General features: G+C 35.5%; 2 protein-coding genes and 2 long non-coding RNA genes across 4 annotated transcripts; 2 read left to right on the forward strand and 2 right to left on the reverse strand.

The window, feature by feature from the left end:
* The first annotated feature begins 7,748 nt into the window (after positions 1-7,748).
* LOC116163977 lies at positions 7,749-9,876 on the forward strand. Its single transcript, XM_031478104.1, has 4 exons — positions 7,749-7,949; positions 8,014-8,468; positions 8,523-8,771; positions 9,376-9,876. The coding sequence occupies exons 1-4, from the start codon at positions 7,870-7,872 to the stop codon at positions 9,855-9,857; spliced, it is 1,266 nt and encodes a 421-aa protein (XP_031333964.1). The 5' UTR covers positions 7,749-7,869; the 3' UTR covers positions 9,858-9,876.
* A 22-nt stretch (positions 9,877-9,898) lies between these two features.
* On the reverse strand, positions 9,899-16,060 carry LOC116163979. Its single transcript, XM_031478105.1, has 4 exons — positions 16,056-16,060; positions 15,553-15,821; positions 11,181-11,357; positions 9,899-11,133 (listed from the first exon to the last, which is right to left on the reverse strand). The coding sequence occupies exons 1-4, from the start codon at positions 16,058-16,060 to the stop codon at positions 10,715-10,717; spliced, it is 870 nt and encodes a 289-aa protein (XP_031333965.1). The 3' UTR covers positions 9,899-10,714.
* Positions 16,061-21,538: 5,478 nt separating this feature from the next.
* On the forward strand, positions 21,539-22,155 carry LOC116163447. Its single transcript, XR_004143746.1, has 2 exons — positions 21,539-21,971; positions 22,023-22,155. It is a non-coding gene; the product is annotated as an uncharacterized LOC116163447 (long non-coding RNA).
* Positions 22,029-26,930, reverse strand: LOC116163446. The gene is made up of 3 exons (XR_004143745.1): positions 26,735-26,930; positions 25,985-26,137; positions 22,029-22,163 (listed from the first exon to the last, which is right to left on the reverse strand). It is a non-coding gene; the product is annotated as an uncharacterized LOC116163446 (long non-coding RNA).
* Between the last annotated feature and the right edge of the window lie 278 nt (positions 26,931-27,208).

Below are 27,208 nucleotides of genomic sequence, written 5' to 3' on the forward strand. Positions count from 1 at the left end.
TCGGCGGGGAACGTGCGACCCGAGATTTGTCAATATTAGCATTCCGAAATTGTCGCGATAGAGTTTCTCGGGAACGACGGTGCTTTCGAAGAACGAGGAGGGCGGTTGTGGAGCCGCATTCCGTAAATGTTACGGCTGATAACGTTTGCCACCGTGCGGATGTCGATTACCTTAAACCAAATCTGTTAGTATATTTTGCTTTGTGCGTGTAGTAAGCACATTTCTCTCTAGGATATCATGGCGAATTTCGGTACCTAATCCAATCTGTTTATCGGCTGTACAATTTTCCAGTACACATGAGTGGACCCTTTTACGTTTACTTTTTCCATATTCGCATGTAACTAGCGCACAGTACCGGGAGGTCAGCTTCTTACTCCGTGTGAAGGGTTATTTTACTTATTTATGACTTTACAGGTTATACGGTTATCATTTCCAATGTCTTAGATGGTTGCAAGGATTGCGAAACCTGTGAATTTTTTACATAAGACGTTGGCGGCCATGGTTTTCCCTAAATACACAAATCATCGGTGTCGGTTTTTTTTTCGTGTTTTTTTTCCTTGTCTCCATACCACGAACCTTGCATTTTAAAACCCTAGTTTTTAGTTAGAAACGAGAATGGCTTTTACCCCTGAACATGATGCGTTCATATTAATGGCGCACTATCGTAGCGCAATACGTTTGGAAGATGGTACATGGTCATATTCCACTAGGTCCTGCTTACAGCAATTTAACGAAGAATAATATCCCGACCACCACTTCAGTTATAAAACCTTCGTTAGTCATAAGCACCGAATTATCGAACGTTTTGAGAATAAGAAGTGCATTTGTAAGGCCAAACCAACAGGTCGTCCGTCAATTCGAAGTGTGGAAGTGATCGAACATGTACGGCAACGTATCGAGCGGAGCCCTAAGAAATTAATTCGCAAACTATCGAATCAGAGTGGTAGGTGTAACTTAATAGAAACGATAACATCATTATTTGTTATCATTACAGGCTTATCTTATGGGACGTGCCACAAAATTTTGCACAAAGATCTCGCAACGTTTCCCTATAAAGTTTCCGTTGTCCAACAACTACATGCACGAGATTACGAAAGTAGACGCAAATATTGTCGCTGGTTTAATAATCATTTAAACAACAACGAAGTTTTAAATCTAACTTTTATGAGTGACGAAGCGTGGGTCCATTTATCAGGATATGTTAACAGTCAAAACTATCGGACTTGGCCAACCGAAAACCCCCATAATTTTGAAAAAACCAGCTTGCATCCTTTGAAGATTGGCATGTCTAGGAGACGTATCATAGGTCCAATTTTTTTCAACGATACCGTTACTGCAGAAAGGTACCGCGTACTGAAAAACTGGATACGTTTCTGAATCAACTTCATGATGACGAACTGAGAGAAGGATATTTCCAGCAAGATGGTGCAGCAGCGAATACAGCAAACGTCACGCTTCAGTATCTACAACAATTTTACGATGATCGTTTAATCAGTAGAGGTTTATGGCCTTCCCGTTCGCCAGAATTAACTCCACTAGATTTTTTCCTGTTTCCCACATTAAAGAATAATATTTTTCAAAATCGCTTGCACACTCTTGAGGAACTTCAAAATGCAATCGTAGAAGAAGTAATTAACATCACACCGGCAATGTTAGAACATGTATTTGAAAACATGACCCGTCGAGTGCAACTGTGTCTTGACCATGATGATGTACATTTTGAACAATCATTGTGATGAAGTGCTTAATTATAAACTTATTAATGTTCTTTAATTAATTAATTATGATTATTTTTAGTTGCCCATTAAATTGATCTAACACTGCCTTTAAATAAATGACATTTGGTGTTACCAACTTCAAAAATTTTTTGTTTTGTGGGAAATTCAAACTGTCCGCACTACTTTATGATCACCCGGTATATGATTTCATTGTGATTGTTAGTGCTCCCTGATTTGATTTCTTGACAGAGCAAACAAATGGCGGACAGGAAATTATCCCTTAATCTTTCATCTCCCATTGAAGTATTATGAATTTCATCTGTGTCTCGTGAACAGTTAAAATTCAGGAATCTACTCAGTTCAATTCCAATCTGTACACAAGCTGACAGACAGACACTTGCTCATATTATAGATTTATTTCCTCTTTGACAAAGAAGACAAATGGCGGAGAACAAATGAACCCTTAGTATTTAAAGTTCCCTTCAGATATGGATTTCATCTGTGTCTCGTGAACAGTTACATTCAGGAATCTACTCAGTTCAATTCCAATCTGCACACAAGCTGACAGACAATTCATATCGTACATTTAATTCTTTGACAGAGCCGACAAAAATGGTGGAGAGCAAATTAACCCTTAGTATTTAAAGTTCCCTTCAGATATGGATTTCATCTGTGTCTCGTGAACAGTTGAATTCAGGAATCTACTCAGTTCAATTCCAATCTGTACACAAGCTAACAAACACTTGCTCATAATTATAGATTTATTTCTTCTTTGACAAAGCAGACAAATGGTGGAGAACAAATTAACCCTTAGTATTTAAAGTTCCCTTCAGATATGGATTTCATCTGTGTCTCGTGAACAGTTACATTCAGGAATCTACTCAGTTCAATTCCAATCTGTACACAAGCTGACAGACACTGGCTCATATTATAGATTTATTTCTTCTTTGACAAAGCAGACAAATGGTGGAGAACAGATTAACCCTTAGTATTTAAAGTTCCCTTCAGATATGGATTTCATCTGTGTCTCGTGAACAGTTTAATTCAGGAATCTACTCAGTTCAATTCCAATCTGTACATAAGCTGACAAACACTTGCTCATATTATAGATCTATTTCCTCTTTGACAAAGCAGACAAATGGTGGAGAACAAACTAACACTTAGTATTTAAAGTTCCCTTCAGATATGGATTTCATCTGTGTCTCGTGAACAGTTTAATTCAGGAATCTACTCAGTTCAATTCCAATCTGTACACAAGCTGACAGACACTGGCTCATATTATAGATTTATTTCTTCTTTGACAAAGCAGACAAATGGTGGAGAACAAACTAACCCTTAGTACTTAAAGTTCCCTTCAGATATGGATTTCATCTGTGTCTCGTGAACAGTTACATTCAGGAATCTACTCAGTTCAATTCCAATCTGTACACAAGCTGACAGACACTGGCTCATATTATAGATTTATTTCTTCTTTGACAAAGCAGACAAATGGCGGAGAACAAATTAACCCTTAGTATTTAATTACTCCTCTTCAGATATTATGGAATTCATCTGTGTCTCGTGAACAGTTAAATTCAGGAATCTACTCAGTTCAATTCCAATCTGTACACAAGCTGACAAGACACTTGTTCATATTATAGATTTATTTCCTCTTTGACAAAGCAGACAAACGGTGGAGAACAAATTAACCCTTAGTATTTAATTACTCCTCTTCAGATATTATGGAATTCATCTGTGCCTCGTGAACAGTTAAATTCAGGAATCTACTCAGTTCAATTCCAATCTGTACACAAACTGACAGACACTTGCTCATATTATAGATTTATTTCCTCTTTGACAAAGCAGACAAATGGCGGAGAACAAATTAACCCTTAGTATTTAATTACTCCTCTTCAGATATTATGGAATTCATCTGTGCCTCGTGAACAGTTAAATTCAGGAATCTACTCAGTTCAATTCCAATCTGTACACAACTGACAGATACTTGCTCATGTTATAGATTTATTTCCTCTTTGACAAAGCAAACGGTGGAGAACAAATTAACCCTTAGTATTTAATTACTCCTCTTCAGATATTATGGAATTCATCTGTGCCTCGTGAACAGTTAAATTCAGGAATCTACACAGTTCAATTCCAATCTGTACACAAACTGACAGACACTTGCTCATATTATAGATTTATTTCCTCTTTGACAAAGCAGACAAAACGGTGGAGAACAAATTAAGCCTTAGTATTTAATTACTCCTCTTCAGATATTATGGAATTCATCTGTGCCTCGTGAACAGTTAAATTCAGGAATCTACTCAGTTCAATTCCAATCTGTACACAACTGACAGATACTTGCTCATATTATAGATTTATTTCCTCTTTGACAAAGCAGACAAACGGTGGAGAACAAATTATCCCTTAGTATTTAATAACTCCTCTTCAGATATTATGGAATTCATCTGTGTCTCGTGAACAGTTAAATTCAGGAATCTACTCAGTTCAATTCCAACCTGTACACAAGCTGACAGACACTTGCTCATATTATAGATTTATTTCTTCTTTGACAAAGCAGACAAAAGGTGGAGCACAAATTATCCCTTAGTATTTAATACCTCCTCTTCAGATATTATGGAATTCATCTGTGTCTCGTGAACAGTTAAATTCAGGAATCTACTCAGTTCAATTCCAACCTGTACACAAGCTGACAGACACTTATAGATTTATTTCTTCTTTGACAAAGCAGACAAATGGTGGAGCACAAATTATCCCTTAGTATTTAATATTTTACCTTCAGATATGGATTTCATCTGTGTCTCGTGAACAGTTGAATTCAGGAATGTACTCAGTTCAATTCCAATCTGTACACAAGCTGACAGACACTTGCTCATATTATAGATTTATTTCCTCTTTGACAAAGCAGACAAACGGTGGAGAACAAATTAACCCTTAGTATTTAATAACTCCTCTTCAGATATTATGGAATTCGTCTGTGTCTCGTGAACAGTTGAATTCAGGAATCTACTCAGTTCAATTCCAATCTGTACACAAGCTGATAGACACTTGTTCATATTGTAGATTAAATTCTTCCTTAAAGCAAAGAAATGGTGGAAAAGGATAGTAACCCTTTTGAAATAGTGAAGAGAGGTATCACATAACCCTAAAACTATTTCCGAAATGTGAACAGCTATTTCAGGAATCTACAGAGAACAGCTCTCAATGCTGAAAGAACCAATTGTGCATATGGGAAATTACAAACTTTTTTAATTGACACAAAACAAAAGGAAGAGCCATGCTCTCCATAAAATGGATTTTTTTTCCTAAAAAAGACGATATTGTGATTATTGCTGTGGTCCAGCGATTGTATCCACTGTAGAAAATTAACTTGGCTTTGTTATAGCAGCATGCTCAGTTGTAGATTGGCGTGATACAGAAATTAATCGTCTTCTTGCATGTTATTTATTGTTGGTCTTAGCCGTGAAATCGAATCCGGTCGTGTTATAGATGAGGAATCATTTCCAAGGTGTCGATTCTGTACCAGAGAAGCATTTTATATTTCTTCACATATCCCATTCTTAAACATATTTTTCATACTGCAATCAAGGTGTAGGATGTAGATATCTTGGTAGACTTGAGCGCTAATTTGTTTCTGGTTCTGTAACAAAAAAAAAACAAATGTAAAATAAATTCAAGGCCCACAAGAATTTAACATTAATTATATTTTAGTGCTAACCGTTTTGAATATAAAAGCTATAAAAACAAAATATGTAAACAGAATGGAAGGCCACCACTACGATTTTTTTCATTGGTGTAGTTGATATTTGTTTTCTTTGTATGATTTCTATTTTGTCTTATACCGTGTATGTAATCGTGGTCAAAATATGTTATACAAATCACAGCTGATATTTTAGAACCTTTCAAAACATGTACGAAAGTGTTGAAATTTCAATTGTACAATGCGAGACTTTATGTCACATATACAGTAGACGCCAAAAGTTTATCACAATATAGTTTGTCGTCAATAACTTTTCATGATATAACCACAGAATTATCAGGTGTGGCAGACTGACTCGAATTGTTTTTTTATGGCACTCTCACACTCAACAAACTATTAATAGAGTCCTTCATACTACGAAACATATTAATATTTTATTGCCCACTGTAGTAAATGCTAGTGTTGAAAGCTCAAAAATGAATTTTTTTATTTTGGCTAAACTCAAAGGTTAGATTAAAATTCACCCTTTTACCTACAGTGTGGTTAGTGTTATTGGTAAATGAACTTTGAATGTGTAAAATATCTTATGTTCATAGGCCAAAAAGAAAATTTGTGATAAGTACCAAACTTTGTTATCAATAGGGGGCCAGCACCAGATATATATGGCATTGAATTCACTTCTATCGAAAAGTGACACTCATGGGTTGAGAAACTAATAACCGAGCAGAGCTAGTGTGAGCGTTTTGGCGAGATTCAACGTGGGCAAGCGCCTCAACTTTTTCCAAAGGGATAGGTTTCGAATAAAACCATTCCTGACTGTAAGAAACGTAAGAAGTATAATATGATATGGAAAAAGAAAAGAAAGTGACTAGCGCAAATCGTTAGCTAGCTCTAGCACAGTCCGGAAACGTATTGATTCACAGAGGAAGATTCATCAAACTGACCTTCCATGGATTATGACCCCGATATTGCACCCATGAAGTTGACGAAACATGCGTTATACGAGGCTACTCCCCAGTGCTTAGACATATTACAAACATATAAATGGTGAGCAAAATGTCCTGCTAAGTATTGAGATCTCAGTTATTTGAAAAGATACAATTTCTGTTGAATTGGACAAAAGTTGCCTTATTGCCAAACTAATAAAATACACTTTTTGCTTTTTTAATATGTTTACTGCTTATTGAGATATCGCTGAAAACCTGAAAATGTCAACAAAATTAAAAATTCTCCATTTTCCATTTATACAATCGGAAGTCTCTCTCTGCATTATTCCATGTGGTTGAAAACTGACAGCCGCACAAGAGAATAGTTTTATGTTGTATATTGTGAAAGCACACTCTGTATAGTGAATATTCGAACGATCTTTATAAGCTACTTTAATTACAGGTTACCGAGCGAAATTTCAATTAAAACCATTGGACAATTTGACAACTTTATTTACAAGAATGAGCGATTCGCATCAATTAACCGCTTCAAAGTTTGGCGATGAAAAAAATGTTACGAGAAGTAGTTTAGAGCAAAGAAAATGATCTGAAACAATTTTTTTAATTAGTACCATGGAATGGAATGGATTTTATTTTATTATTTTAAACAGTTTATTTTTGTGTAAATCATATTTTAGTTGTGTAAATCTAGGTAAATAATTTCTAATTTTGAACATTTGTTTTATTGCGACAATTTTCGTTTCAAAAACAAATATTTTCTTCGTGTAAAATATATTTTTTCCATCTGTTTTTATTATTGCAAACATTTGTTGTATAGGAACCATTCCTGTTTGTAAAACATTTATTTTATTCATTCAAAACATGTAGCACTAGACTAGATACTCTTAATTGTTGTTCCAGCCTTTACAAATACAGTGTCGGTGATTTTCAAATTTAATTCGTTATTTAAGAACTAGAAGTTTAGTGTAAATACCAGTGCATAATAATATGTCAATGAAGAAGACGAAATCTTCAAATGTAAGTAGGTACAATTCATATTTATTGTTTATTCACTCGATTATTGTACGTATATTGGTTAGTTAGGTGATGTTACCATAGTAAACAAGAATTTTATTGAATTGAACAGAATTGATATTAAGTTATTTTTGAAAATTATAATTAATCACAATTATTGTACGTAATATTAATTTTGTGGGTTGTGAAATTGTCTCAACGGTGTCCTGTAAACATTTGGCGACTTTGTTGGGCATACTGCTTGTTGCTTTTCCAGACCTAAAGCTAATAAACAACCTGTCCATGTCTGGTGATTGTCTTTGACAAAGGTATTTTTTTACAATGTCTACCCATATTGCAACTCGATAATACAAACCTTAATAGACCACTTACACTTTTTTAGTTCCTTCTTTTAGAGCTAGGCGGTTCGTGTCGCACTTTGGTATAATATCAGCTGTTTTCTGTGGTTGTTGTATGGGAACAGAATAAACTTAACTGATTTTAAAAGAAAATGAACATTTCCGATTTAAAATCTGCCTTAAAGCAGTTAGGTGCCAAAACATCTGGATCGAAGCAGCAGTTGGAAAAGCGGTAAGTGTTGTTATATTCTGAATAAAGATTTTTTTAATTTCCTAACCTATTATTCTACTTTTAGATTAAGTACATGGAAAGAACATGGACTTGAGAAAACCTTATTCGAAGTAGATTTAATGAAATGTGTACCGAGCGAGGAATTCCCAACGAGTGCTTTGTTTAAACCGTTGAACACTTATTCCGGAACTGCATTGATAAGCTACGATGCAATTCATAAATGGTTTTCGGATCGACGAGCGCTTAAAGGAATGCAGAAAGGCCGCATATTAGCGATCAAGTTATTCATTAAATATAGTAAAACATATATTGATGGGAACAAGTATTATTTACAATGTAAGTGCTGTGTGGAACAAAGGAAAACTTTCGAATACAATGTCAAAATAAAAGTTGTACAACATCAGTCGACATTTGAAATTGCTCAGTGTCAGTGTACATGCCCTGCTGGAACGGGATGGTCGGCGGCATGCAAACATATTGGTGCATTCTGCTTTTCGTTGGAATACTTTTCGATTTCAGGTAAATTACGACACATTTGTAATGGATAAGGAAGCATTAAAAAGTTCATTTTAGGAAACACACAAGAATATGTCTCTTGCACTTCACAACCGATGGAATGGAACAAACCAATTGTCGGCAGGGGTATTGATGTAATGTCAATCTTTGAAATAACAGGGCGGCAAAGAAACAGTTATACTATTCGTGAATCTGACCCTTTAGTGAATAATTTAATTAATAACAATATTAGTTGTCCCCTGACAAATAAACGAAAAGCAAATTTGGAAGGTTACACAAATGATCATTTCGGATTAGTACATATGGGTAGGTATTTAATTAATATTTTCAAATATGTTTACAGGAGAATTTATTAAATATAAGCAAACTTTTTGAAGGAATATGTGATGCCCTCATCATAGAATAATTCGAGGGGTTTTCCTCCCTAAAAAATGATGTATACAGATTCAAATGGAGGTTAGCCCCTCGGAATAATATTTGGTTTTGCCTTTTGCATTTGCTAATTTATGGTTAAGTAACGCAGGTGCAAAATCCACCGAAGATGATCAACAGACTTCACCTACTGCATCTGTAAAAGCCTTGCCTGCATCAAATACTGACACATACGACTTTTCTTTTATAAATGCATTAAAACAACGACTGTATTCCAATTTACAATTGCAAGTACCGCTGCCGCTAGTAAACTTGACACAGTCTGAAGCAATATATTATAAAGAAAATGTTGTTGTGTCTGTAGACGGTGCGTTAGATATAGCTATGGCTACTGTCCACCAAAACAATACCTTATGGAGAATGCATCGAAAGCGACGTATAACAGCAAGTAGATGTTACGAATTATTTACTTACTGTAACAATGCAAACCCTAACTGGCCAAGGAAGATAGATAGTTTGATTAATTCTACATTTACAGGAAATGCAGCTACTGATTATGGTAACAGTTGTGAATCCCTTGCTAGACAAGTGTATCAATGCCAATATGGGCAAGTGCATTCCACAGGATTGCTAATTAATCCCTCCATTCCTTGGCTTGGATTTAGTCCTGATGGCCTAAAAATGCACAGCGGAGTTATTTATAAACTAATTGAGATAAAATGCCCTGTTCTGGGGAAGACCTCTGGTGTGGAAGGTTTTATATCAGAGTTACCATATCTCAAATATGACAATCAACAACTTTTCCCATATTGCCTTAATACGAATCATAAGTACTATGGTCAAGTGCAATTAGCAATGTTTTTGTTAAACATTGAATTGTGTGACTTTGTCATCTTTAGTTCTTTTGATAATAGTATATTTGTAATTGAAGTAGAAAGAGATGATGTATTCCTTCAAGCTCTAATCACAAAGTTGCATTACGTTTATTTCAGGTATTACTTAAAAATGTTATCTAGTTAATAGATTTTACCATTAATGATTTTACCGTTGGTATTGTAAATTAAGATTAGATATGTACATTATATATTTTATATTACTTAATGTTAGTGGTGTTACTTTGAATATTACAATATAGTTTAAGATGTGAAATGAGTTACATTATGATGCAAACTATTGCTTACTTCCTGTAATTAAAGTATCATGAACGATAGATGGTTTGAAGTTAATAAACATCATGCAGTTATATACAATTTCATTTGTTATATGCCATAAATGTCTTGGTATACGATCACTTAGGATTTTATTTTTTTTCCCCGCTCCTATTAAATTTTCAATAATTATTCGACGATTAGCAATGGCCCTGGTTTTAAAGATTTCTTCTTCCGTTAACTGCGCTCCTTTCTTGAATGGGGGGATATTTAAATGGACATGCTTTTCTTCCAAAAGATCTGATATGTCAAATCCTCGGTTAGCCAAAACGTAATCTGCTTCCTTCAAAAGATCAAGTATGCCCGATATATGTGATATTTTGCGATCAGTAATAGAACCCCCATACACATCTGACACAAAGGCAATTTCTCCATTTTCCGTTCCACCAATCAGTACCTTGAAAGTATTTGTTCCATAGTAACTAGAGTATGTAGCTTGTTGTATTAGAGGATCACCACTGCGTTCGATTCTAAATTCCGTACAATCCAAGACTATCGTGTACTGGCCGTGCTTACACGTTTTTAAATCCCAGAAGTTGATTTGTCTAAAGTTTGTGTATAGGTGTTTTGTCCACTTTTCTACTATGGATTTTATTATTCGAATATCTGTGTCAAAAAGGGCAGCTAACGTCGTATAATGTAAGTTCAGTCTGTATTTCATTAGCGTGATTAAGAGCTCGTCTTCATTGGTAAATAGCGAATGTGTTTTTGTGTATGAATTGCCAAAATATTGACAAAAAAAATAAACAATTTTCTGGAAAATCCCGTCATGTGTTTCATTTGAGCCTCATCTATGAAACTTGCGGATATTAATTGGGATCGCTTAAGACTAATGATCGTTTGAATTTGCGCATGATGTGTGCCACTTCTTTCCACTTCAACTTGTTCTTCTACATCTTCTGCGATAATGTCAACTATTTCATTGTCACGATTGACATTATGTTTGTCATTGTCGGTTACAATCTTTTGAGTATGCCTTGACAAATATCTTTCACTTCTTGCAGTAGAATCACGTTTCTCTAGATGATGAGAGCTCCTTGGCAAATTTTGTGATGGAATTGCACTTTTCTTAAGTATTTTCCATTGACCTGTGTTCAAAGTTTAAATAAATTGTGATAAGGAATACAAATACCACCTAAACTAGTCACAACGTAGTCATCATTTCGAAAATGTTTCTCACACACCTTTGCATGCTTTGAGGGCTGTTTTCCTGATTTGATCGCATTTAACCAAGATCGTTTTTCTTTTGCCTCTCTCGGAAACGAATGAAATTTATATTGTGTCGTCTTGGTGGTGGAATTACAGTTGTACACTGAACAATTGTAAGGCATTTTTTAGTATTCTTATGGAGAAATACATAAGAATAAAGTGAGGTTATGTTTTAATACCAAAACTCGCCTTCAGCGACCTCTATTTGTAAGTGGTCTATTGTGATAATATCAATATCATTTCTACATCGATATCGGCCATTCTCATATTTGTCGATGCGACATGCACCAGCGAGATCTATCAAAAATGACCCAAAATGCAAAGTTGGTATAACCACTTGCTGGAATGAGAAATTTACATTTGAATCGCACTAAGAAGGAAATCAAATTTCATTATATGAAGGCTGTGTTTTAGTGTTTTATTCATCTACTAATTCACAAATTGACAGTATTTTTCGAGGTATTTTTATTGCATTATTTACTTCCAGCATCCAAATAATTTAATTATACAATGTCAAAACCTTTTGCAACTTTATCAAAGTCTGGAAACTATAAACGATTAAAAGGTCTACAAAATGCTGAGACAATGCTGCATGCAAACACAGAGACCAATTCCACTCCATTATCTACTTTCCAACCCAATGTAATGACAATACTACTGCCACCGCTGTTTTGTTACCATCTCAAAGTGTAGAAAATGTATTCTATACTGAAGACAATTCTGAATATGTATATTTAGATTCAGGTCCTGATGACCAAGAAAAGTTTTTGTTTAGTGACACTTCCGATGAAAATTGTGGTTCAAAGTCATTGGTTAATTCAGACGGATTTGGAAGAATATGAAGAAGAGCGAGATAGTGTTTCTTCCATAACATTTTTTTTGCGTACGTGGGCATTAGACGAAAATATTACCCATAAGGCATTGTGCTGTCACGTACAAAACCACAGGAACTCTTGAGTTCTCACTCTTCTGGCGATGACAATGTTTTGTTGCCGGCTGCATACAGGGAGAAATGGGTAGGTTCAATTTGGTTTATATGGGCGCCAGAAGCGGGAATAACAACGAAAGTTGTAGATACTGCTCTTGCTTCAGGGAGCAGGATGTATATAGTTATCTCGAAGGAGGCGATACTCAAGCACACACACACACAGAAAGAAAGAAATTACATGGAGGCGAAAATACGGTATATTTAAATATCAGTTCAATAACCAAATGGGCAAATTAGCTTCAACTTACTCACAACAAATAAACAAGGCAATGAACAAAAATTTTAACATTCACAAGATCCACTTACTCGCTTGATTTAAGTTTAGGGCGAGTTATATGACCTCAAATTTACTAGGACCTGGGTTATTAGATAGCGCTACCAATATAACAACTTGACCACGGTACCTCACCTGGGGTATACTACTGATTAATATTTGTCTTGTGAAATGCTTTATAAACGCAATATAATTAATTTGTCACTAAGCACCAAATAGTGTAACTAATATGTAAGTAATTGAATGCAACCAAAAATTTAAATGAAATATAACCTTAAATGAGGCCATTATATGCAAAACTCGCTAATCGACAAAATCCTAGAAAAGTATATTTTTGGGTAGGTTTATACAGTTTTTAAAGAGGAATCGAATGGTGAAATCAGAAATGTTCAAAACTCTTTCCTTAGCATGCAAATATCGTTGAGAAAATTCAAGTTATACGCAGAACTCGCTCTTTGCTTGGACGTGTTACTTGCAAAACTCGCTGTTTGCTCTGCCACCAATTAAATTTGCCGGTTGATTCACGTGACGAGCACGCTAATAAACATTGTTAAATGTTTACAAGACAATAATATTTCAGTTTTCCATCGTTTTCGAGCTGCGTAGGTGTTTTACTAAATTATGGAGTTACTAAGAGATGGTATTTTGTCTGTTAAACCTAGTCCACAGGGAAAAGGTCGCAAAAAACTACTCCAGCCAGAAAAGCATAAGAGGAATGTCAATAAACTTGCTAGGTAAGTGCCTTAATTTTAAACTGATGATTTTAATTACATTAATAAAATTGTTACAGACATACACCAAAATCACTTCCGACCTTTCCAACTTGTGGTCACAATGGACAACCCAATTTGCCGTATTATTGTTCCACACTCACGATGAAGCAAATTAAAGATTTTCATGCCTACATTTATCGATCAAAAGAAAAAGTTGAACAAGATCTTTTGATATTGTTTTGTTGTAAAGGACAAAAACCAAAAAGAGGAAAATCTGATCATGCTACAGTGTCGATAAAATACCATGTACGCTTGAATGAGGGGAAGCTGGTTAGAGTATGTGCCAAAGCATTTCTTGGAATCACAAAATTGAGCAAAGATCGAATACAAAGAAATGTTAGAAATTTCGTACTCAAAGGGGAGATACCCAGGGAACGTAGAGGTGGCGATAGAGTTGGTCCGAAAAACGACGAAAAAAGAAACTGCATTAAACAATTTATAGAATCCATTAGATGTACCGAGTCTCATTATTGCAGAAGCAAGACAAGCGTGAGGGTCTACTTGCCATGTGATTTGAATTTTAAAAAACTTTTCGAATGTTATCTGCGGAGAGTGCCTTAGCCTATGCATGTGAAGCTTAGTTATTTTCGAAAATACGTGAACGCTTACTACAACAGCGCTTTTGGAACTCCACTGACTGACTGCTGCTCAACCTGCTTGAGAACAAAGGAGCAGTTGAAAATAGCAACTTCTTTAGATGTTCGGCAAAAGTTACTTACTGAGCATCGTGTTCACATCGCAAAAGCTAAGGCTTTTTTCGGACTTCTTAAAACAAAGCTAAACACATCCTACTTTTCCTTCGACTGCCAAAAAAACTTGGCCCTGCCTAGACTGCCAAATCAAGCAGCATATTTTAGCCAGCAAATTAACTATAATAACTTTACAGTTGTCGCTGGTACTTCTAGAGATAAACTAACACCAAGAAATGTGTTTTCTTACTTGTGGACAGAAATTGATTCCCGAAAAGATTCTAATACAATAGCATCAGCTTTGAATCATACCTTGAAGAGTTTTGATTTTGACCCCAGCATTGAAACAGTACGTTTGTTCGCTGACGGTTGCGGTGGACAAAACAAAAATACGAATATGATGGCTATGTTAGCTTACTGGCTCCTAGAAGAATCGCCGAAACATATTAGGCAAATTGAATTGATTTTCCCAATCGTTGGTCATTCCTTTATTCCACCTGATCGCGTCTTCGGCCTTATAGAGAAAGACATTAAAAAAATTTCAGTTATTGTGGAAGTTAGTGGGTACGATGATTTAATCAGGAAACATTCCACCATACGGAAGATCGGTATCGACTGGGATCTGTTTGATTGGAGAACACAGACAAAACGAGCTATCAAGCTGCCTAGTTCATGGCACTTTGAATTTAATAAAGCAAAAAGGTTTATTTTTTACAAAAAAGAGAAAAATGTTCTAATCCAAGGTGAACCTAATTACTGCACTGACGTTGGAAAAGCTAGTAGCGTTTGTAAAAAAAATTTCTCTCTGTCATCAATGGCTCCTAAGAAATTAACACTGGGAAAAGGACTAAGGGGGGGGATAAAGGCACTATTAACAACCTTCTTTCCAAACACTACGGAGAAAATTGGAGAAGTCTTCCTGAACTACACTTTTACAAAGAGCTCTTCGAAAAAGGTAATGCCCCACCAGAAGAAAACGTTGATGCGGACCGTTGCCAAAATGTCGAGAATGATTCCTTTTTTTTGTGAGCATTAAGTATTTTGAGTTATTTTTTTGTTTAAAAATGCAAAACTGTTACTTGTACGAATAACTCCTTCAAGTTTCTCATTAATCTAAAGATAGTTTTAATTTATCTTAGATATTTATTTTCAAAACTGGTTATTTGCAATAAACATTATTATTTTCTATTTAAACTGTAAATATTTTAGGCTGAAAACTTTTAATTTCCTCTCCTAAAAACTCTATGCAACATAAATAAAAAAAGTTACTTTGCGCGAAAAACACTAATCGACACATACATTTTTTTCGAGCAAACAGCAAGTTTTGCATATAATGGCCTCAAATTATACATAACCTCAAAATGACATGTATTTATCTTGTTTATCATAAGTATAAAAAACTTCGTTAAACACAAAAAAAAAACAACACAGTGAAAGTGAGAGAAGAAAAAGAATGAAGGAACAAGAGGAGATAGGTAAGATAGGATAGAGGCTCGACAAATGAATTCCCTTCCTTTATTTTATTTGACCACCGTGACGATGTAACAGAGACGGCACAACAATTACAGCCTGACCTTTGCCGGAGAGTGTAGCTTGCCAATTAAGGTGACCGGAGTGGATGGTGTGACTAACGGCTGACAATCGATGTGGCTTTGGTGATGCGAACCAGAACACAACGAACGCAAGACGTAGGTATAGATGGTTCCGGGAGGTATCGGTAAGTATCACGATAGGCAAGGATGTCTGGTTCTGATTATTGTAGATGATGGAATCAAACGTAGTGTGATGAAACCTCCAAGGAAACTTGAAGACGACGAACGAGATAAAGTAGACGTAAAAAAAGCTAAAAGAAACATCGATAATGTGTAGACAATTACAGCTAACAGAGTCGTACCTCTTGAGATGACGAGCGAGCTTATGGTGAATGTGACGGAAGATCCGCAATATATGCGCGAGAATTAACCACCAAAATATCAAACGGCACGTACTTAATCTTCTCTGACAACCAATTCTCTACAAATCCTTCCTTAGAAGCTCAATATAATTGTAATTAAAGACTTGGTGAAATCACATGTACTTCATACAAGATGTCTACAGGAAAAGTGAAAGTTGATAAGAGTATACGGGAAAAGGAAATTGTTATCAGCTACAGGTAATAACAATAAAGAGATGAGAAAGTTACTAAATTTGAATTCGAATTGTAGGGAAAGAAGAGTAGAAAATGAAACAAAGTATTTCGAAGACTTAATAGGCCTTAAGGGTAAGAAAATAAACCGTTACAGTGCAAGTTTAAAGGCTATTGTTCCGGAGTTACAATCACTACCAGTACAGGCTCTAACAATACTTAAAATGTAATTTTAAATCAGTTGATCCGGGACAATATCATCACATTTAATTAAATTTTGCATTAACACTTTTAACTTCTAATGTAAATTGTCTTGAACTGTTATTCAATGTTGATGGCTTACCACGTTTTAAAAGCAGTTCTTCAGAACTATGGCCTATTTTAATGTCATTTCCTTGTAAACCGCAACTACGCCACAAGGTTTTTCCAATTGGGCTTTATTTCGGAAGTGCTAAACCATACAATGGGCCAAACTTTCTGGAAGAATCAGTAGATGAATTAAAAAATCCTTTAAAAAATGGTTATGAATTCAATAACCGCAAAATAAACATTATAGTGTTAGGATTTTGTTGTGATGTGTCTGCAAGAAGTTTTATATTAGGAACCATCTCTCATACTGGATTTTATTCTTGATGTACAGTGAAAGGTAAGATAATAGGCCGTTTTTATGGATTTAGATTGTGTATTAAGGACTAGTGAAGGTTTTTGGCGAAAGAAGAGATTCCTACTATCGTCCACAAACTCGAGAGACTCCTTTTAGATGATTATGGCACACCGGAACCGGAGACTAGTTTGAATAGCACCAGTCAAAGTAATGGGTCACCGCAAGTCCATTGAAAACGGGTGCACGTTCTGTCTGAAATTCCGTCAACCTCTGTCCAAATACCTTCACCTCCGCCTGGCTTTGTCAATCACACAATTGCCCTACAACAAACATTGACCGAAGTGGCATTAAATGTGATGTCTTCAAATTTCTTGGAAAATGGAAAATTTGTCCGATAAATAATCTGGCACATTAGGGCGTTATGCGCGGGTACACCATCCTGTTGGAACCAACAGTTTCACAACTTTTGTTTTTTTATGTACCGTAAAAAGGGGTGACTTGAAAACGCAGGGCGAAATGAAAATTTCTGTCAGGAAAAGTTTGAAAACTTGCTACGACTTCACAAATTATTAATGTTGCCTACATTACCGACTATATAACGGCTGTGATCATAGAATAGTGAAATTGTTATCTTAGTATTGGCGGTAAATCAACGACAAGGTAAGAAACGTTACATTTTTATTAGGTGAATACTTTTATCTGCACAGATCGAATAAACAACGGTATGGCCTAGTGATATTTTTTGCGTATTAACATGATCATTATTCATTAGTACTTTAACCTCACAAATGTTTGAAACTTTACCGGCAAGCAGTGGCGTTGGGTTTCATTATTCGATGTCATTTCAGGGGCGACTTGAAAACTATGCGCACGTATAAAAGAAAACCCTGTTCGAGGAAATACAAGGATTACGATGAGGAAACCTTAGAAAAGGCTCTTGAAAGTTACGTTTCGGGTCAAAATACGCTCAAAGAAGCAGGTGAACAATATGGTATGCCATATGTCACCATATATCGTAAGTTTAAAGGTCTCCATAGCAAACCGCATGGTGGCCAAACAGCGCTGACACCTAACGAAGAAAAGGCTATTGTGAAGGGTGTATCAGTGGCAGCGGAATGGGGGTTTCCCTTTGAACGTGGTGAGACTTTTGAAATGGTAAAATCATACCTTGACCAAAAGGGTTCCAAAATTCGCAATTTTTCTAACAATACACCTGGCGAGGGTTGGTTTCATGGATTCATGAAAAGACATGGTGACACGATAACGTAAAGAACTTCACAAGCCATTAAAGAAAGCAGGGCTAAAATCAATAGTCTTCTTTGATCATTTATAAATAACTATAAAAGATGTGGTGCCAGAGGCGTTTATCAATTATGACTAAACAAATTTCACAGACGACCCTGGGAGAACAAAAGTAGTGGCCAGACGTAAGTCAAAAAGGGCCGAGAAAATAATGGATTCCTCGAAGGCTGCGACGTCGGTGACGTTTGCTTGTTCTGCTTCAGGAGAAATGCTCCCACCTTACATAGTATACAAATCCGAAAACTTGTGGTACACGTGGCGCGAAGGAGGTCCAGATAGTGCAGTCTACAATCGCACTCACTCGGGTTGGTTTGACGCCAGCCTTTTTGAAGACTGGTTTAATAAAATCATGCTACCATATTTTAAAAAAATTGGGCCTGGACCAAAAGTCCTCCTTGGTGACAATTTAGCTAGTCACATTTCATACAACGTAGTGAAGGTCTGCCAAGATAATAATATTCGTTTTGTGCTACTCCCTCCCAACAGTACGCACCTTACTCAACCATTAGACGTGACTTGCTTCCGTCCAATCAAAAATTCATGGCGCAAAATTCTCCAAAAATGGAAAAAAAATCACAAGGGTGTGATACGAAAAGACCATTTTCCACGACTTTTGAGGCAAGCGTTAAATGAAATAAAAGATAATGGACGGAATAACATAATATTTGGTTTTGCAGCAACAGGTCTACACCCATTACAACGTCTAAAAGTGTTAAATAGATTGCCAAATGAAGATGAAGTGGATAATCCTGAAGTAGACGCTACAATGACGAGATCCCTCACACGAGATTTATGGAGAAAAGGCTCTTCCGGGTAAAAGAAGAAAATTAAATGTACCACCCGGCGCAAGTGTAACAGGCAGATTTCGATAGTACCACTCCACCTGGCGAATTGTCAAAATCTCCTGGACCTGATGTCCCCCAAAATGAATCGAGTGGCGTTTCTGATGATGTCATTTCAGAAGAGGAAGTTGTGGAAGGTGAAGCCATTAATGCTTCTATAGACTTTGAAAATTTAAATTCTGATGACTTCATTCTTTCATGTGTGAATTTTTATTTATGATTTTAAGAATCATTTTTAGCGCATTTCCACAACAATAAAAAAAAAATGCGCTATTGTGGCCACTTTGTCCGTCCGTCCGCTCGTATTGCGACGCTACTAGTTCTTTATCTTAAGAGCTATTGTTCTACTTTTTTCGCTATTTGGTTCGTTATGGCGTCGAGTCTTGTACCAAGGAAGGAATTTTTTCTGTACCGCTTACAAAAAAAGTTATTGTAAAAAAAACAAAAAACCGTTTTTTACATGTTCCATAATTTTACACTTTTGCCGTTTATTAACGATCCTAGAGATCGTTTATAATTTTGCATTACTATCTGTCGCCTGCCGGTTGGTCTCTCCGTCTGTTCCTTTGTCTGTCTGTGCATCTATCTGTCCGTGTGAACGATAACTTTGTTTAGAAATGTTCGATCTCTTTTACATCTCCGTTAGTTATGAACTGAATTGCATGAAATTCAATATGGGCATAGCTTTAGCCATATAATACGCAATGCCAAAAGTTGAATCGAATCGATTCAAAATTCACAGTGCCCTTTTCGCATCTCGACCATTTATAAACCGAATTGCAAAATTTTTTACTTATAAAAGCATTTGAATGAAATTTGATACATAGGCACTTGGAATAAAGGAAAATCAAACGCCAATTTCAAAATTTGGTTTTGCGCATGCGCAGTGCCAACTTTTTTATTTATGGAAGAATTTAAACGAAATTTGATACATAGGCACTTGGGATAAAGGAAAATCAAACGCCATTTCAAAATTTGGTTTTGCGCATGCGCAGTGCCAACTTTTTTATTTATGGAAGCATTTAAGTGAAATTTGATATTTAGGCGCTTGGAACAAAGGAAAATCTAACATTAGTTTCAAAATTTAGGTTTGCGCATGCGCAGTTCCATTTAGAAAAGCATTGAAATGAAATTCTTCTCATAAACTGACATTGAAGTAGCACTAGGGCTGGGCGATTACGGGTTTGAATAATCGATAATCGATTATGAAAAATAATCGATTACACTGATTAATCGATTAATCAAATAATCGTTTAATCAAATAATCGATTAATCAAATAATCGATTAATCACCTAATCGTTTAATCAAAAGTCGATTGTCACATACAAGGAGTGATAAATATCTGTTTGTATGCATTAATATGTTAATTATTTAATAATAAAAATAAAAAATAATTCCATTACTCTTTTCATCAAATCGTTCATTACTAGGCAGATCGATTAATCAATAATCAACAAAGTGTCCCTGGTTCGAATCCGGGTTCGGGCATGGATATTTGCAAATGCATAGTGGGTTGGTTGGTACCCTGCCCATTTGAAAATGAAGGTCAAAAATAAAAATAAATAAATAAAAATAAATGATTAGTCAGCTTACTCTCCGATGAGGTGTGCTTTAGTTTTGATGATACAATTTTAATTCATTTTAGCTGCTTAAAGTGACGTTTTAACATCCGCTATAAAATAAAATAATACTTGTGAGCTGTGAGTGCTCCTTTTTGCGTAAACTGATGATCCAGCTAATAATAATCAATTAAAATTTACTTAATAATTGATTAATCAAATAATTGATTAATCAAATAATCGATTAATCAAATAATCGATTAATTTAATAGAATAATCAAACCCGATTATCGATTATCGTTTGATTATAATCGATTAATCGATTTTTTTGCCCAACGTTAAGTAGCACGACAAAAATGGATTGCCCATGTGCAGCGCTATCTTTCATATTTGTGGCCGGATTTTTACGATTTTATAGAAGTTGCATCTTACAAATGGGAAATGAATGCAAGTGGAAATGCGCTTTATGTAAATCGTTTACGATTACTTTTTAACTTGTTGTTTTTTTTTGTGCAATAAGTTGAAGTAGGTAAATAAGGCCTGATTTTATAGTTGTCGAAGAATTATGTTTCTGTTTGTTGTTAAATAAATTTTTTCTTTTCTATCTACCTTATTAAATGTGGGAAATTGATAAATTTCTATTTTTTTTTTAAATTTGGTTTTCAAGTAGCCCCCAGAGATGATATACTTTAAAAAAACATTTGAAATCCAACGTTTGTTTTTCAAGTAACCCCATCCTGGGGTGACTTGAAAATAGACATAAATAATTTTTTTTAGGATCAATTATTTCAACAACAAAGATATCAGCTGAACCATGAAGCCAAAACGATCAATTTGGCATATTTTTGGTAGGTCTAGCATTAAGAGCAACTTTTTTACAGGCCAAAGTATCTCAAATCGTTTTCAAGTCACCCCGTTTTACGGTACACAATACAGAGTGTGCTTTTTTAAAGTGCCATATAAAAAAACAAAGTTGATTTCTCAGAAACGAAAATCCTTCAACACTGTCTTGCAGAGTTCAAATACATAGTAGCAATGAGAAAGTGTTTATATTTTTGTATCTGTTCAAATAACATAAGAAATAAATAAAAACAAAATCTGCATGTCTGGTTTTCTTTACAGCATAATAATGGATTTTCATTAAATTCTGCAATCATATCCCACACCATTTGAAATGTGAAACTAACACTAAATTTAAGCATACTAAAACAACCATTTTATGATTTAGCTACGGGAAACGTATCCTGAAATGTCTATGTATGGATGCAGCTCTGAATCTACTATAGTTCGTTCACCCAACAGAAATAGTTAAGCCCCTCCTCAACAATTACCGCCACATTTGAATACGACATTGTTATTGGTGTAATTTTTGAAGCCACAATCACACTTGTAAAGCGAATTGGCCGAATTGGGTAATCTGTCATCTGTCATCTTGCCTATTGCGTTTCTGCCGGTTTTTACGTTTTTACATCTTTACTTGCGTCAATTTGCCATTAATCTCCTTTATTCACACAAAATAATCTTTATAAAGACTCGTCGGTGTATTCTAAAGATAGTCAGGTGAGTTTTATTATAAAATTTTATACACGATTTTTACATGCCTGTTTTTAGAAAAGTTGTACGCAAACATGAATGTCGCCGGTGCTGCTTTCTCTCCACCGAAAAAACGTTCTGCCAAGCACTTTTCAGTTGAAGACAAAACTGGCATTTTAAATATCTTCAAGGCATATTCGGAAGACAACCAGGAGGTATCTAAAACGGATAAAGTCGAGTTTACGGCTAAAGCAGCAGGTAATTTTCATCTTAGGCACATTTATTTTTACTTATTATTGTGTAATTTAGGTGTAAGCATTCCGAGTGTCTACAAGATTCTTCGGGAGTATACAGAGGTACACGAACTTCATTCACCTAAAAAATATTATCGACCACGAACAATTTTGGACAATATTGATTCCGGAACTAAAAGTATTCTTTGACGTTTGCTTCATTCTTTCTTTGAAAGAAATAAACCACCTACCCTGAGTAAAGTTTTGGCAGTGTTACACGTCCACTATTTCAACAAGCAGTGGAACATGTTACTGCTGAAAATTGGAAGAACGCAATTCGCCATGCTCAAAGTGAAGAGGAAAAAATGTGGCAAATTGACATTTTAATGGACATCGTAGTGGAGCCATTAGTAATTCATGTGGGAGATGACTCGACATTAACGGAGTCCGAATCCGAGTGAAGCGATACAGGATTTAAATTGTTATGTACCTTTGTTTATATTCAAGTGCACTTGTAATTTCAAAACTTTGTGCTGCTGTAATAATACTTTTTTGTACTTCTCAATATAAACAGTGTTTTTATGTTGCATATTTACATGTATTTAACAGTTTGCAAGTTTTACTATTTTTGCCACGAGTTATGTTCAGAGAGATAGCGCCATAATTAGTCTTGAGCAAGTGATATTTCAATTTGATTTTTCAAATTTTCCGCTTTTTATAATTTTGTGGTTGTAAAACTGGTTGCTGCTTACATTGGCCCAAATTTTGTAGGAGTGGCTTAACTATTTCTGTTGGGTGGACAGCGTATAGCAACTGTTATTTCACCAAAAACAGTAATGAAACATATTATTGAAATACAAACTTATTGGAAAAATCGAGGGAAAAATCATCATCAAATGTATTGTTGGCTACGTGAGAAAAATGGGAAAATGCCCCAAATTCCAAATGATACTCGGTAGAATTCTCAGTTAGATTGTGTAAGAACTTATTTCACCTAAAGAAATTTAAAGTTTAATTTTAAGTGGGTAAGCAGTAGGTACAAATGTGTAAGAATGGGACGGAATAAAAACCATTAAAACCAATGAAAATTCGGAAAACCACATAACCACTTAACCCTTGGCTCGAAAAACCGGTCATTCATCATATTTAACTTTTCATTTGTCTAATTTCTGTGCTAGTAATGGCATAGAATTAGGTGCTCTATACCCAAATTCTCTCGCAAATTCTACTTCTGCAACCATTGGACGTTGCGGGGTCTAGACCCCTAAAGCTTGCCTACAAAAAATGAGGTGCAAACTTGGAAGATTGAAAATTCAACTAGAATTCAAAAACAGAATTTCGTGAAAATGTTTGAGAAAGCTTTATCTCATATTAGCCAAGAAACAATTAAGAATGTTTATGTCCGTTTGGAATGAGAAATGTTCAGTTCGAAAAAATTTCCAAGCACACTACTCCTGTTACACAATCAAAAAAACTCCAAATATCCCTTAGGAATCTACTGAAGCTTTTGAAGGAAAAATTGGCCCAAACAAGTTTAACTCAATTCAGAAAGTGTTTAACAGAAGAATCAAGCTGGAAAAGTGCACATGAAGATGTAAGGCCTTTATAAAATCTGGAAAAGCATCGCCAAAGAAAATACATCAACCACAGAAGAAACTACAAGACAAGAAGGTCAACATAGTGAACCGGAAGCGCGAGCAGAAGATATTAACGTGGCATTAGAATTGGAAGATGTAGACGACTGATTTGAAAGTAAACCCAAAGTTGGAAACTGGAAACTTGTTTATGTATTATAATACTCTTTGCACGACTGTGTATTTTATGTAAAACCAAACCCACAATTTCTTAAAATACCAATTTAATATTCTCAAAAATTTATTAACATTTCTTGTCGAAATCCAGGTTTAAATAGTATATAAAATCATTCCAACATTGGGGGGGTCCATTATTGGTTCATCACATATAAGGGGTGTTCATTATTTGTACATGCTCCCGAGAGTGTTTAGAATTATCTACTGGTACGTACTTTAAAAGGTGCATTTTAACGTTATATCTGTCGTAGGCTTATTGCAAAATCAGTCTTATTATAATACACCTAGGCTTTTTCAATACGACCAGGCGAATTGTGAAACGACACGAAAAATTGGGAATCTCACAATTTGACTGAAAATTTTTAGGCGTATTATGATTCGCCTGCAGCTTGTTAGTCTTACTGTTAAAAGAGAACCTGTTTTACAATACGACTACTTGAAATCCGCCGTATTAGAATACGGCTGGCGGCTGGCGGTACGTCAGGCACATTAAAAACAATCCACAGTGCTAATAATTAGGTGTTTTGTTTTGTGCACCTACAGAATTTTAAGTGATATTAGTGCTAAACATTTGTACTTGAAATGAGTGTTAATTTATGCAACGTGTTCGTAGATAAAAACAAATATTATGGAGAGCTAGACCAACCAATGAAGTAATTACTAATATTCCGGAAGGGAAAGCAATTTCCTTGAGAGAAGCTCTAAGATTATGTTAAAAATTCGAAGGACAGGGGTTTAAAAAGTGTTCATGCAAACCAAGCAAAGTACAGTGTCGCAGTAATAAATATTTATGTTTTAAAGCTCATATGCAATGTACTAGCAAATGTCATAAAAGCGGACCATGCTGTAATAAATAAATAATCCAAATCTATAATTATTTTTTTAAATTGTTTAAACCTCTTTAAAGTGAATGATTAAATACAATTTGCCTGACGTACCGCCAGCCGTATTCTAATACGGCGGATTTCAAGTAGTCGTATTGTAAAACAGGTTCTCTTTTAACAGTAAGACTAACAAGCTGCAGGCGAATCATAATACGCCTAAAAATTATCAGTCAAATTGTGAGATTCCCAATTTTTCGTGTCGTTTCACAATTCGCCTGGTCGTATTGAAAAAGCCTAGGTGTATTATAATAAGACTGATTTTGCAATAAGCCTGCGACATATCCATTGTTTATTATAAACAAAAGATGATCGAATTAGAATCTGGCTTGCCATCATTTGTCATTGTTCTACTTCGAGAGAAATATGGGTGAACGTCCTTAAGCGACCCGTTATAGGTGCATTTACTTTACTAGGAGGCAGTTTAGGTCCAAAAATAGATTTAAGATTTATTTTATTTCCAAAATTAGACTTCTTTTCCAAATATTGTGAAGGCATTACAATCTATGTTCTATAAACATTTAACATACAAAATGCAAAAACATATTTCAGTAAAACAAATGGCTTAATGTACCCCACTTTCCCCTACACTATTTTGCTTGGTGGATGACCCCTCATTGATTAACGAATAACTTGCAATTCCGAAAAAGCAATGCAAAAGTAAAACAAGCACTTCCAAGTTCACACAATTCTTTTGAGGTTAGTGGAAATTAAAGAGAGCAAAGCTTAACACTAACATTAAATCAAAAATGCATCCATGTAAAACTTATGGTTCATCCAAGAAAAATACCACCTGGCCGAGTTTGGAACTTCGACCAAAAATTACAATTCGTTCAAGGTCTTGCCTTTTTCGATAGATGTCAATTAGTCTCGCTACCTTTAAGGCGAGGATAGACTAGCAAGTTTTCTTATGCAAGTTGCTGTCTGATAGCACTGTCGAGTGACAATGTCACTCGCCCAAAAGGTCTCGTATACGTTTCAACCAGACAGTTTTATTGTCGCAACTTACGGTGGTTTTTATACCTCAACAGTGCTGTCAGACAACAACTCGCGCAAGAGAACCAATTCTATCACGGCTTTTATGTTATTATTATAAGATAAGCGTGAAAACTTACATTTTAAGTTGCATCATTTGCATGGGCTTTCTTGTTAAGGTCAAGATCAGTCTGGATATTCACAACGCCCCGAGAATGGTTTGTTACTAGCGGATGGTACAGTGGAAGGACTACACAGCTCTCTTGCATTATTGTTTATTGTAAAATGCCCACCTGTAACACAGACAACAATAGTAAATTGGTAATGAAAACCTATCATAACCAAACTAAGTTTAATAACCCCACAAATGTTTTTCATTGCTCGCATCATTAAATTTACCTCAAATATTGGGCACATTATTTAAATACATTGTCGTTCTTGGCAAAATCAACATTCTACTTTTATCACGTGCAACACTGCAACAAAAAAGTTTTCCATTTCTTTTTACACCACGTGCGTAATTATGCATTTCAACGATTTCAAATCCAATGCTTACATTTCGTCGTTTCCTTGGGTCACCTTGATTGCACAATAAAACCTGTAAACTGCAGTACTTCATCAATCGTAAACGACAAAAATGTGCAACGGAATTAATGCAACTGCAGCACAATTAGGCAAAATCGTAAGCTTGCAAAAATCCGATTAAGACGCAGGCGGTTGCTTTGCTTTTGTTTGATACCTAATAAAGTTATGGCGTAGTATAACAGATACCAGTTCTTGTAGTTTATTCCGATGAACAAACTTTTTGTCAGCAAGCCGGCTATGTAATTGCGCACATTCGCAGATTTATAACGGAGAATTACAAATTCTATAATAAAATACACTCTTACCTAATAGTTTCGTTTTAAGGACAGCAGGAAATTAAAAATGGCCATAACATTCACACTAACCGACAAAAACTAAACAGAAACATCGCCTCGCCATTACCAACCACGCTTCGATTGCAGAATGCAGTTGAACTTGAAATGCAGCATGCAGCCGAAGGCGAAGACAAGCCGTTGTCGTCCCGCAATCCTCCAATCGGCCAATCACATAGCGCAAACCAGTGCTGCCACATATAATTTGTTCAGTTCGCCAACCTCTTAACATCAAAATTCTTCATCGAGCGGATACAGAGAGTAACTGCGGTTTGCAATAATGCATTCGCATTGTTCGGACGAACAGGGTCGGCTTAGGCGTAAGCGGTGTAACTCTTCACTTACGGCGAGGCGCAGACAAGAAGGGGCGCAAAATTACTCAAATTGAATCACGGATATAAACGCCATGCACGGCTTTTTCTGTTTTTAAAATCAAACTATAACGCA

Source organism: Photinus pyralis, unplaced genomic scaffold, assembly GCF_008802855.1.
Source record: "Photinus pyralis isolate 1611_PpyrPB1 unplaced genomic scaffold, Ppyr1.3 Ppyr1.4_LG2, whole genome shotgun sequence".
Taxonomy (NCBI): Eukaryota; Metazoa; Arthropoda; class Insecta; order Coleoptera; family Lampyridae; genus Photinus; species Photinus pyralis.

Excerpts from the sequence above, each read along its gene's own strand:
- LOC116163979 (XM_031478105.1), bottom strand. Across the intron at positions 11,358-15,552 it reads AGCTACACTCTCCGGCAAAG|TGTACAACTGTAATTCCACC; the intron begins GTCAGGCTGTAA and ends ACAATTGTTCAG. Across the intron at positions 11,134-11,180 it reads CTACGTTGTGACTAGTTTAG|GTCAATGGAAAATACTTAAG; the intron begins GTGGTATTTGTA and ends CTTTGAACACAG.
- LOC116163977 (XM_031478104.1), top strand. The coding sequence starts at position 7,870 with ATGAACATTTCCGATTTAAAATCTGCCTTAAAGCAGTTAGGTGCCAAA. Across the intron at positions 7,950-8,013 it reads AAGCAGCAGTTGGAAAAGCG|ATTAAGTACATGGAAAGAAC; the intron begins GTAAGTGTTGTT and ends TTCTACTTTTAG. Across the intron at positions 8,772-9,375 it reads TTTCGGATTAGTACATATGG|GAAATGCAGCTACTGATTAT; the intron begins GTAGGTATTTAA and ends CTACATTTACAG.